Below are 14,061 nucleotides of genomic sequence, written 5' to 3' on the forward strand. Positions count from 1 at the left end.
GCGCTAGAAGGTTCTTCAGAGACGAAAGACGCATCCGTATGTTACGGTAAGTAGTATGCAGCCGGCCTAACGATGCTTTTTTGCGTTTTCGATTTGGAACGAAATGTTTACTATTAGATGGCGTTACTTATCCATGTTCCGTTCAAATGATTGCTCTCCTGCATTAGTATTTCTCTGTCTGATGTCAGAATGCAATCTGTCAAGTGTCTGTGATTTATTGTATTTCGTGAAAGAAAATATAAACATGTGCTCGCAAGTGAGAAGGGAAACGTATACTCATTTTGAAGTGGCTCTTTCTAGTCTCGGTTCCATTTATAATGGGATTGGAGGGAAGATATTCTGGCAAGGGGTTTTACTTTTATGTTCATGTGGTAGCCATGGTGAACACGTTTTATCTTTCCGAGGAGGAAATATCTTAATTTATGACTGATCCATCTATGGATCTTTTGGGTCTCATTGAAACAATTATCAATTATTTTTGTTTGAGTTCTTCATACAATAGTTACTTTCAAAAATGATACGTTGAAAAAGAAGGCAAAGAACTTAGACGGAGATGTGTCATTTGCTCAAAGCGGAATAAAAGACGTAACACTACGTATGAGTGTAAAATGCTCAATGCGCATTTACCTGTGCTTTGAAATTTTTCATGTGGCTTTAAAATATTAATTGTTACAATATTCTTCAAGTATTTCATAATATTAAGCGCAAATATTTTCCCTGTTTTGTAGAAAATATATTGTTTAATTTTGGCAATTTTAGTTATTGTAAAAAACAATATATTTTGCATTTTTATTGTTAAATATCAATTATTTTCATCCAATTTTATCATATATTAAAAATAAGTTTCATTTCTGCTTAAAGTATACATTTTATCCATTTTTATGTATGCGTAGTTTCCGAAATTGCGTATTAGACTTAGCGGGAGAAATTGCCCCGGCCTGTGCGCACAGTCCGCGTGTAACAGCTGATGTCCTGAGGGAGCACTATCTTCTGCGCACTGCCATCCGGAATGGGTTAATGTGGCAAATACTTTTACCAAGTTTCATTTTTTATTTCAATCTTTATTTTTACGAATGAATGTGTTGATTTTCATACACAAAATTCAGTTCATTGTATGATGCAGTTTGGAATTTCAAAATGTGAGATCAGATACTGTGTATTAGACGAATAATAACCATAAGAAGTAAACGTCCATGTAAAACTCGAATATATCTTTCAGATGTGAATGAATGCTCTGCTTCAACATGTGATGCAGCTTCAACAGTTTGCACAAACACAGCTGGTGGATTTTTCTGCAAATGCAAAAAAGGCTTTGAGCCAAATTTTGGTCAGTATGCATATTGATGTCTTTAGATTATTCTTAGCTAGTGTATCTTAATATTTTTTGCACAAACCATAACTCTTTAAATAAATTTGTTTTCAGCTTTTCTCTTTTAAAGTTATTTTTTGTAATTATTACCCTAATAAGTTTTATCTGATCCAGTGATACACAAACCTTTTAATAAGCGGGCCATGGGAAAAGTTTTTAAAAAATGCAGGCTAGTATAATTTATTATCTAGACTCAATACGGAAAAAAGAAGTGTTTAAAAGCTCTTGAACCCTCTTTTGGCAGAATAATGGAAAAATAAGAAAAATCTAGATTTTTACCTTTCAATAAACACAGAATGCCTCTTAATCCTAAGCGAAAAGAAAAAAAAAACTTTTTTTCAAAAGAAATCTCATATGATATCCAATATATTTTTTGATTTGTTTATTAACTCTAGTTTGTTTAAAAATAATTTAAAAGCATGCACATATTACTGTCCGACCATCAGGAGAAAAGCCCCCGCTGAGATGTCTGTGCCTGTCTGTTGCTATAGCAACGAGGCGTGCCTCATTTTTCCAAGGGAAACTTAATTGGAAAATAAGGTTGGAAAAACCCCTACGGCTGAATACTGAGAAAACGAGTGGCGAAATTGTGCCAAAAACCCTCTCCTGCTAACCCTTGCAGAAAATAAACAAAGTCCGTTTCTATGGCAGTAGATGGACGGGCTCAGACTATACAGCAGGAGCTTTTCCCGTGAAAGGCAGACTGTATGTTAAGTTGAAAGAAAAAAAAACATTTTCTTATCTCAAAAAAAAAAAAAAAAAGCATGTTGATCTCAAGCAATTTAAATTTATGAGCTAACTTTTATTCTTGAGCAAATACTCAATGGTCAGCAATGAAGTACTGGCATAACCATTTTAAGGCCTTATTTATGTGTTTTATGTCACTGAGCACAAAAAGTAAGTAAGCATCAGGCCCTCTGGCCATGGTTTGCGCATAACAGATTTAATCAGTGTTTGATAAAAGGAACCAAATGCATATTTTCCTACAACTTGAACACCATGTTACACCGACAACTTAGGCCTACATTCCATACACCGACCACCCAGTTATGATATCCAGAGACTGCAGTTTCGTCCTTATAATAGACTCATCAGTCTGGAATGGTCAATAAAGAACCCTCTTTGAATGCTTAAATGTGTAAAACATTGATAATGTTCCCACTTTTAAAATTTTGGTTTTAAAGGGATGTGTGTATTTTTATTCACATTTATTTGTTTTGTTTTTCTTTTTCCAGACTGTAGACCTGTTGGAGATCTTGGTCTTGGTTCTGGTATTGTTCCTGACACCAGTATCAAAGTTTCTGGAGTGGAGGCAGGTTATGGCAAAAATGTAAGTCTTTGATCTCTTAAGAAGGGAAAAAAATAATGAAAAAAAAAGTTATTTCTTATGAATTTTTTCCTCTGACAGAACACTGTCTCTATTACGTTATTCCAGCTAGGTTGTTGAGATCAGTAGCACATGTAAGATTTTTTTCAATAAAAAGGGGAAAGTTTGTAATTCCAAGGTTCCCTGATACATATCGGTCGATATATATAATGATATATCTCCAATATTTATTTTGAAATCATCATAATATTTTGATATTTTCGATATTTATTTTTGAACTATGGTATTTTCAAAAAAAAAGTATGTTAATCATAGTAATATTGTTCATTTATTATTAAAAATAACCAAAAACTTAATTACTTTATTTTCATAAAGTATAATACATCATCAATATTTCAAAGTAATATAATATTCCTTTTTTACTTGTATTTTATATGGATAAAATTATTAGTAATTTAACAAATTTAATTCATATTAAAAGTGCCTAATTTTAAACATTGTTCAGAAAAAAAGAAAATGTCTTGTAACTGTCACCCACTAATGCGTATTATTTATTTCTGGATCATATAGCTGTAAAAGTAGCTAACATAAGAAAAATGAGTAAAACAGCTTATGCTAAATGAATTCCATTTAAATTGATAGAAATGTAAACTGAAATATTAGATATAAGTAATTAAAGAAACATTAATTTCAAGTCTACATGTTGTAATTATAATATAATAAAATAAAAAGTGATTTGAGGATGCATTTACCATTTTGAAGACTTTAGTTTGTGCAAATTGAAAATATCAGATAGATATCAAAATATCCGATATTTTCGAAAATATCATGATATTTTCGAACCTTGGTAATTCTACTCTAAACTTTTTTAAAGAATCCCATAAAAATATGTAATCAATAAAAGTTTAATTCCTTTATGTATGGGTTTCCAAGTAAGATAAAACACCAGTAGTGGCCACTGCTAAAGTAGTGGCTACTTCAAGGTTTATATTCGAAAAAATAGGATTTCAGGTCTCTCAATGGGTTTAAAAGTGCATCAAATGTGCTGGAGGTATTACCTCCTGAAAGTTTGAATACATTGGGAAACCTGGAATCCTATTTATTCAAATATAAACCTTGAAGTGACCACTACTGGTGTTTCCTTACTGGTAGTGGATGGTTTTCCTTATCATCAGTTTTCTTATTTTTTTTTAATGCTTGTAAAACTAGTGGCATTTAAAGCCCAGTTATATGCAGTTAATTTAATTGTTGGATGGCTACACAAGCTGATTTTCCTAAGAAATAAGATGGATGAACGAAAAAAGAGTTATAAACAAAAGGAAATAATAAAATAAACTCTAAAGGTTCAACTCTTAGTTTTTTATATTTTTCATAATGGGGTCGTTTCCAAAAATTTAAAAGTATTTTTTTCTGAAAGAGTATGCTTAAAAACATAGGATCTGATCATTTTTTAAAGAATTTGACTGAATTTAATATTTTTAAAAAATTACTTTCATCGCTGCACTTTCATTGTTGACGCTTCTGCCGATGACATCACAAATGATGAAATGCCATTCGCTTTTGCCATTCAGAAGAGCACAATATTTAATTCGCAGCTTTACTCATGTGTACTGGCAACAATATGGTTGATTGCAAGCATAGAGCGAATATTTAATTCGCTTCTTGATTATCATAACGTGGAAACGAGGTAAAAAGATGTACCTAAGTTCATCATTTGTGACCTCATCAAAACCACGCCTTGCTTGAAAAATCGGACATTTAAAAAAAATAACTGTTGGGAAAATGAAAGTATTTTCTGGGTCCATGTTTTTTTTTTGAGCAATCACGGTTGCTTATTGTTCTCATTTGACTGTTTTGATGTCCTTTGATTTTATTCCCTGCCCCCCCCTTCCCCCCCCCCCCCCCCCCCCCGCCACCTTCTGCACCGTCACCGTCGACCGGATCCTCACTATGCTGCTCCTAGAGCGAAAGCCATTTCCATGCTGTGTCCATGTCCTACACACACACGCATACATACGCAACTACATGCGCATGCACACACACACATACACAAACACACACCTACACACATACACAAACACATACACACAACTACACACACATTCATGCCTGCACACAGACACAAACACACATGCCTATGCAAACACATATGCCTACACACACATACACATACCCCGCTCCCCCCACACACATTCATATACACAACTGCCCACACACTTATGCCAGCACACAGACACAAACACACATGCCTACACGCACATACACATACACCCAACCCCCCACCGACCACACACATTCATATACACAACTACCCACACACTTATGCCAGCACACAGACACAAATACACATGCCTATGCAAACACATATGCCTACACACACATACACATACCCCCCCCACACACACATTCATATACACAACTGCCCACACACTTATGCCAGCACACAGACACAAACACACATGCCTACACACACATACACATACCCCTACACACAAACACACATACCCCCACACACAAACACACACATTCGTGATTACAAAAAACATAATTTGAATTCAAGATGTCAAAATTCAAATTAATCTTTTTTTTTTTTTTGTTTATTTTATTAATTTCTGCAACTAAAAGTAGTACTTTTGACTGAAGGAAACAACCCCATTGTAGTCACTGCGTTTTGAGCTGTAGGGTTCTTTGATTTTTCAGATGGTGAGATTCGACAGCAGCATAGGCTGGTGTGGCAACATCCCAAGACCTGGGCACAACTGGGTCCAGGTTGACCTGAGGGCACTGACCGTCATCAGAGGGTTCAGGATCCAATCCGTAATCCGCGGAGATGGGGCCATGGCTTATCCCGTTAGTTTGCGGATACACTACACAGATGACTTGACTGATGCTGTCAAAGTTTATAGTGACTCTGCTGGAAGGGTGAGAGTTTTTATTTTGTTTGTTTCATTGTCAAGTTATTTTGTTTGTCATTTTTAGAGACTGTTTCTTAGCAAACATCATCTGTCATAATCCTGCGTTTTGCTTCCGGTTTTTAATTGTTGCCAGAAACAATGAAAAATAAACATTTAAGGTACTTTCACTTTTTAATTGATGCCATAAACAATGAAAGAGTGAATAAATGAATTGTCAGTCAATTTAACGAATCAGTTTCAAGGCTAAACTTAAGCAATCATATATTTGTCGGTGTTTTTAAAAGCTTTCATTGTGCTTGAACAAAATTGCTTTTAAATTTGACCATACAAACCAGTAGTACTGAAAAAAGACTACTACATTTAGATTAAAATAAAAGTCCATACTGTTTTTTTTCTTTCTTTTTTTTTTAACTTTATATAAGGATAGGCAAGAAGAAAATATGTTTGAACTTTCAAAAAATTTCACCTGAAATAAATTATAAAACCAAAAAAATTTAAAATATTTAAAAAAAATTCTAAAGAATATTTCTATAAGCTTGGTTTGCGCTAAAAAGAATGAAATGAAATAAGTATATGGTTTCTTGATTAAAATACTAAAAAATTGCAGTTGAACTTAATATCTTTATATTTAGAGTAAAGCAACCAGTAAAATTTAAATTAAAAATTGAGAGACTTTACTTTAGAATTTTTATGTTTTATTAAAAGTTATTATTGTATTGAATAAATAATCGTATACAAAAGTTATAAAGGTTTCAAGTTATAGTAAATGGAATGTAGTTAGAAATGACATTCCTACCCAGTGAAAATAAATAATACAGCATAAAAAGTTTAGAAATGTGTATTTTCTGAGTAAACATTTCATGCTTTTCAATAACAAACATGATTTTCTATCATTGAACAAGTTAAACTTTTTTTTATTTTTAATTTATTATAATCATTTCTTAGAAAATTATGCTTCACTCTTTCTCATTAAATGCAATATTTCTGATATGTGCAAAGATTTGAAATTACATAATATCTTAACAATTAAAGCAGCAAAATTTCATGCTCATTTCAATAATGCATTTTAAAGCATTTATTAATGAGTTCAACTCAAATATTAATATGGTTCTTTACATTTTAGCCCATCCAGTTCAGAATAAATCCGGATAGTCGCACAGGAGTTGCTGTTGTCACTCTACAGCAGCCTCTAGAAGCAAGATATGTTCGCTTCGTAATAATGGAATTTGTTGTAGCTCCCTGTCTGAAATTGGAACTTATGGGATGTTCTAGGCAAGACTGTGTTGGTCAGTTTTTTTTTTTTTTAAATTTGTTCACTTTGTTTTCTTAGTTTTCTATGTTTCATAACTGTGTCTATATATTTTCATTTAATGTAAGAAATTCATTTAGATAAGGTTATTCATTTTTGATTTACCTTCTTTGGAGAATTTAAAGTATTAATTTCTTGCATTTTTGCTATGTGCTTTTTTGGCACATTCAAGTTCTAATTGCAATTTAAAAATATATATATATATATATATATATATATATATATATATATATATATATATATATATATATATATATTATTAATGTTTTTAGTGAGTAAACTTTTATTTTTCAAGTAATATTGACATAAAATGCATGCTGTTGCCCGACTTTTTAAAATACTTTGGAGTGTTAAATCACAGATGAAATATTAATGTGATCTTATTTTCTGTAAAGTTTAATTTTACCACTTGACATTATGAAATATTAAGTAAATCAGCGATCAAAATCCACAACATTCTAAAATCCACACAGGCCCTATCGAGTAAGTTTTGTGTGGGTTTGAGAGAATTGACCGGAGTTGAAAAAAAAGTCCAGTAATTATTTTACATATTGTTAAATCTTTCCAGTTTTATTCCGTTTTTGCATTCATTGTAATTTTTTAACATAAAAAGTCATTGGTCACTATATTTGTGGCCAAAAGTATCCAAATCATAAAAAATTGTTATTCTAAAAATATTTCATCTTTTTTCAGATAAAAATGAATGTATGGACAAAAATGGAGGATGTGATCAGCGTTGCATCAACAGCCCAGGAAGCTTCAACTGTCTCTGCAATGTTGGATTTGATCTTTATACTGAGAATGGGACGGCTGGCTTTGAAATTCCCGATAGTGAAACCGGACTCAAGGATGACGATATTTACAGAATTAACAAGACTTGTGTTCGTAAGTGGCTTAATTTTGTAAAAGTATATACGTTTACTTCGTGTTTCAGTGATCTAAATTTCTGTTAGCCAACGGGAAATTTTTCTCAAATGGTTAAAATTGATTATTATGAGGCCATTGTGGCTTGGTTTTTCCCACTTCAAAAAAAGCCTATAGAAAATCTGTCCCAGACAAAATATCATTTTGTTTATTTTTTTTATTTGGTCCACATTTTTTTTTAAGTGAATTAAAAGTTCTAAATTAAAAATGCAGAACTTAACAAAAAAAAAATGTTTAAATTTAAAACAGCATGTTTTTCAACTTTATACTATAGACTTAAGAATTTGTGCTTGTAATGACTTAACGTAATGTTGGCATATATTTAACAATTAAATAGTACTCAATGTGCCGATTTTTTTCCTAAATTCTTTAAAATGAAACTCATTTTTAATGCAGCAATTCTATTATTTAAAACAAGAAAAAGCTTAAGCTGCAATATTTATGCTAATTGCAGTTTAGAAAAATAGGCATTTTTTTCTGTAATTGCTGTCTCATAATGAAAAGGATAAATTAGTCTTATCATATATAAATAAGAAATATATTTTTTAACATTATGTTAAACATTTTTTGTTCATTAATTTGATTCTTAATTTCAGCAAAAATGTGTCCTGCATTGAACCCCCCTGAAAATGGAGTCATCCTTTCTACAAAGACAAACTTCCACTATGGGGATGTTGTTGAATTCTTGTGTGATTTCGCTTTTGTCATGGTTGGTAATCCAACCATTTTATGTACCAGCAATGGAGTGTGGAATGGCAGTGTACCAACATGTGAATGTAAGTTAATTTTCCCTCATTAACTCTTTAATAAAATCTGCAGCTTGGGGAATGATAAATTGCAAGTCATCAAGCCAATTGTTTTGTATTGTGGTAAAATAAAAATAATTTAAAAAATATACTTGCAAAAAAAAAAATTACAGTTGATTTTTGAAATAACTGAAAGAGAGAAAATTTGCATCTTTTTTCTTTTCTTTTTTTTTCTTTTTTTTTTCTCATTTAAAACTTTAAAGCAGTGTTATCATAATGTGTGAAAAATTGCCTAACCACTGCATCCTTTGGAAAAAGTAACGTTAGTTGCAAAAATTTCGAGTAAACTAGCTTTAATTCTATTATAAGCATACATTGTTTTGCGAATTGATCTATGGTGAGAAAGAATATAAATAACTGTGTGTGAAAATAAAATAAATAGATACAACGTTTAATATTTTGTTTATACGTCTATACCTGTGTCCGAAAAGTAAATAAATGTAAACAACATCAAATATTTTGTTTATATGTTTGATCTGTAATGTGTTTAAAAACTCTACTATTGTTACCACTACTGATTCATTTATTTTATCAATTTAGGGAAAAAAATCTTAGGCTATTTATTTGCCACATGCTTTATATATATTATAGGTGTGTCCTTAAATGTTAATAATAAATTCTACTTTTGAAATTCCTTTAATAATATTAAGCCATAATTTTCCACTTTTAGGGAAGCTCCTGAAAAACTTAGAAATTTTTAGTATTTAAAGCCTTTGCCCTTTAAGTTTCTGAAAAAAGCTGATAGCCCTGTGACTCTCATGCACATTGTAGTATGCTTAAAGGATTTAAGATCAGTTTCTAATATGCAATATTGAATTAATTACCAAGTGTTTACTGCTTTATGTTTGACTTCATGACTTGCATAATGATTTTACTTATTATTTATTGTTACAAATCATTTATCATTCATTTTTATGAATAATATTATTTATGGATTGTTGTTAAAACGGGGTTCGTACGGGTCATGGAAATCCTGGAAAGTCATGGAAAAAAAATAAGCAAATTTCAGACCTGGAAAAGTCATGGAAAATTGAAATTTTCATTCCAAGTCATGGAAATTTATTCCAAGTCATGGAAAAATGTCTTGTGCGAAGAGAAAGTAACAGTAGCTAAAAGAGCATTAGAAATCTTGAGTGATTTAACAGTATTGCACCGTAAAAGTTACAAAACTGGAAAATTAAACGATGTGAAAAACAAATCTGAATTTTGAAATCTCATTGCATCCATTTCTGTAGCAGCCGTTTGTCTTTTTTGCAATGTGATTTCATTGCTTGAACATCACTCATTTTGAATTTATCATTATTTTCAACACTTCTTATATTTTATATTTTGTAGTAGCAAAATTGCACGTTCTTTATTTTGCCACACCCCCTTTAAAAACGCAATTCAATTGCATTCGATTTCGTTTCCATCACTCGTAAAAACTTTTAATATTGAATCTTGATCTTTTCAAGCAATTTATTGAAACTTAGTAATGACTCATTCAACCTTTGTCAAATTCATTTAATATTTTGCCTGTTTGTAAAAAATAACTATTAGTCATTCAAGCATCATTATATTCCATTTACTGTATTTTTTCTTTACTTAAATTTATATGATGAAGACAAATAAGAATAGTTTAGTTTTTTAGGAATACACTGATATATTTTCAACCACAAGTAAGTGCTTCGATGAGGTAGTGGCATTCACATAAAAGTTTTGCTAATGCTCCTTTCCAAAAATTGGCAAGTTAGACATTAAAAAGTACTGTTCTCTTCATGTTACAAGGTCATGAAAATTTTTATGAAGTCATGAAAAAGTCTTGGAAAAGTCATGGAATTTTTTCATCCGAATAGAGTATGAACCCTGTTAAAAATACATAAATCATTGTAAGCATTTTTTTTTTCATCTCTAGATGCTCATTGTGACCGACTGCCCGATGATCCATCCCAGGGCCTGATCTTGAGCTCAGAGACAGAAGGGAAATTTATTCCTTTCTTTGAAAATGTGACCGTCTCTTGCCACGAAGTAGGAAAGCCACTGCGTTCCACGGTCACAGCTGCTTTCAGGCAATGTGTGTTCGATCCTCACGACGGAATGCCAGCACACTGGCTGTCTGGATCCAGGCCTTCATGCCCACGTATGCTTTGTTTCAATTTATTTCATTTTTTTTTCAAATGTATGAATGCCATGCTTGTTTGAAGCTTTGTAAAGCTAAACACTCATGCGAAAATATATGGGGGATTCTACAGTCACATGTGAGACTAGTTAAGCTAAATTTTTCCTTACATTTTTGGAAAAATAAGTTTCTGTGTAAGTCTGCTGTTGGTGATTGTCAACACTCACTGGTGATTTGACTGAAATATTTCCCATTGACGACTGACCGTAAAACGTTGCATTTTGCTGAAATATATGACAGAGAACCACTTGGTGACCTTAACTCAATTTTGACGAAAAGTGCAGATAAGACTTTTGTGCTAAGTACAGCAGCATTGTTCTACCTCAGTCACTCATTTTTAATGTTTCGTTTGAAAAAATTTTAAATTTCCACAAGAGAATAAGGAGTAAAAATGGAAAAAGACCTAACTTTAAAATAAATCTTTTTTTTTTTTTTTAACTGAAAAATGTACTGAAGATCAAACTAAACAAAGGGGAAATGTCCCAATTGAGCCTCCAGTACTAATAAATTAAAAATTTGTTGGAAGATCACACTGGTTGCATGTATGGTACCAGCGCGTATGGCATGTATGGTTCAAGTGTTTTTCTGTTTTTGACTCTCCTGAAAAGAATTTCTTTTTTGAACTTAAGTTGTTTTCCATTTCTAGTCCTTGATTGCCATTCCTTGACCTTCCAAGCAAAAATAGTGTTGTTTAGGTACATACCTAGACAGTTTAAAGATTTTGTGTAGAAAAATATTAGCTTTTTCAAAAAAAAAAAATGTTCATGTATATTCAGTATGTTTTTTTTGACTGCATTGTCTTAACGCACTTTTTAAAACTTTTTATACCATATACAGATGTCAGAAACTTGAAATAAACTTAAATTGTTAAATATAACTCTTGAGTTACATGAAATACACCGCCAGCTCAGTCATTTCCAGCCGAGGACTGCAGTTTCGTGCTTATTAGCACTCATCAGCCCGGCAGAGGAAAGTGACTGAGCTGGAGATGGAAAACCTCTTAAGGAAGCCAAGAGTGCACAACAAGCAGAATTTAATGAAATACATCACTTGTGCACTCCTGGCTCTGAGGTACAGTATTGTCTGTGAACAAAAACTTTCAAAGCTTTTAGTCATTTATAATTGCACAGCTGAGGTATAACGTATTTTATTACGTGTCTAATTCTACATATTTAGCGAAAGCATAGCTACTCTCTTGGCGGCACTCTTGACTTCCTTAAGATGTTTTCCACCTCCTGCTCAGTCACTTTCCTATGCCGGGCTGATGAGTGCTAATAAGCACGAAATTGCAGTCCTCGGCTGGAAATGACTGAGCTGGCGGTGTATTTCATGTAATTCTGCTTTAGCCCTGGCTATTGGGCGGTAATTTACTGAATAACTCTTGAGGTTAAACAAAAACATAATTAATAATTAAATAAAACATTAGTTTGACTAAATTATTTTTTCACACTTAGAAAAGAAAATCTTTTTTCAGTCATTTCATAATGTTTGTTTGAGCGAGTACTTTAAACTCAAACTGAACTTGTTAAAACTTGCAACTTTCTTTCTTAAAAAATCCCCCCCCCCTTCCCTGATTATGTTGAAAGCTTGTTTATCAGTTTAAATGTAGTTCAAGGTTTTAAGCTGAATCTTTTACTTGTCTTGACTATTCTGATCGAGATTATTATTTCTTCATTTTATGTGCCTTTCTTTTTAGGAATTGATTGTGGCCCACCTCCTGAGACCCCTGGTGCCACGTATGGATTTTATGCTGACACCAGATATAAAGCAAGTTTTTTCTTTGGCTGTGAAGAGACTTTCACACTCGCAGGAAAAACGTCCATGAACGACAATGTGATCCGCTGCCAGGCTGATGGAATTTGGGATTTCGGAGATCTCAGATGTGAAGGTATTTGATTTTTCTACGGTCATCTTTTATGCCAGGCTTATAAATAGGATAAATTGGGCCGTAACTCATTTATTTTAAAATATGTATTGTCAAAAATGTTTTCTTTACTGAAAAAACAAAAGATTTTTTTTTTCTGTTTTTCAATTTCTATGCTCTATAATTGATTACCCCATGCTTCTATATGATTTTGCATTATTACTTCTATCTTTTTACATTTTTTATTCATACCAAATGTCATATGAAAAGGATGCCAGTGAATTGTAATATTTTAAAGACTGCACCATAATACAAGAAGTAATAATCCAAAAGTAAATTATCAACAAAATAAGAATTGTGCACGGTTGTAATATTGAATCAAAGATACTGTTGAAAAAATTATAGTATTAAGGAAATGTATTTATTTTAAATGAAACAAAATGAAGTTAAAACTTTGTTCTGAATGAGTTCATTTAACTTTCTTTACATAACTTAAGGAATTCTTTAGTTAGTATTCTTTAAAAAATAATCATTCTTAATCATCATTTCTTGACACTTAAAGTTAATTTGGTGTGGAATAAATTCAAGGGATATAAATAAGGAATCAATTACCATTTGCCTTACTTAAGGTCCACTCTTCTCATAAAACAATGCAGGGCCCATGCTAAGCATTCACCACTGCACCAAATGCAATAAACTTGTAAATTCGACGGAGGAAACTGATTTAGCAAAAGTCTTGCAGGAAGGAAAATTCTCAGAATTTCCACAAAAAATAGAAAAATGTTTTTCCTCTCCATCCTCAAAATTATTATTAAAAAATTTGTATGAAGTAAACCACAACAAATTGGGATCTCCATATCTTATTCATCGTTATTAAGTGTTTAACAAACTTAAGTGTAAGTATAGCCGCCCATATGGGTGGGGGGTGGGGCAAGTGAGGGCTCAAGGCCCTCCCCCTTATAAATTAGTGCTTCCTTGCTTCTAGTTCTTTTTTCTTTGCAAAAATGAAAAAACATTTCTTCTCCAGCCATTAATGAATAAGTTATTGAAAGTGCAAATTTTAATAACTCAAATCTGTTCTGAAGTCGGTTTCCATGGGAAAATATCTGAGCCTCCCCTTAAAACGTTGCATGTTGGCGCCCATTCGTGTATGCTGGACATTTGAAATTTAAGCATGTGCAATGCATATTTCATAAAATTATTACTTTGTATTCTGATTAAAGTTTTCTAAGAAAATTTAAAAATTCATATTTAAAATTTACTAAACTTAAATCTTTAGCTGAGACTTTAGGAATTCAGCTAAGGCAATTAAATTTTTTCTAACTCGTTGACCAGCAATTTAAAATCCCTAGGGCAGGTCCTGCAATGTATCGTATGACTCATTATTTA

General features: G+C 32.1%; 1 protein-coding gene across 1 annotated transcript in view; it reads left to right on the forward strand.

The window, feature by feature from the left end:
* LOC129223332 (sushi, von Willebrand factor type A, EGF and pentraxin domain-containing protein 1-like) overlaps positions 1–14,061 on the forward strand; it is a 161,484-nt gene that overhangs the window by 66,913 nt on the left and 80,510 nt on the right. Inside the window, 8 exon segments of the mRNA XM_054857898.1 lie at positions 1,220–1,327; positions 2,605–2,699; positions 5,397–5,618; positions 6,735–6,897; positions 7,614–7,805; positions 8,441–8,620; positions 10,545–10,769; positions 12,505–12,696. Coding sequence (XP_054713873.1) covers positions 1,220–1,327; positions 2,605–2,699; positions 5,397–5,618; positions 6,735–6,897; positions 7,614–7,805; positions 8,441–8,620; positions 10,545–10,769; positions 12,505–12,696 — 1,377 coding nt within the window.

This window comes from Uloborus diversus, chromosome 5 (assembly GCF_026930045.1).
Source record: "Uloborus diversus isolate 005 chromosome 5, Udiv.v.3.1, whole genome shotgun sequence".
Classification (NCBI taxonomy): domain Eukaryota; kingdom Metazoa; phylum Arthropoda; class Arachnida; order Araneae; family Uloboridae; genus Uloborus; species Uloborus diversus.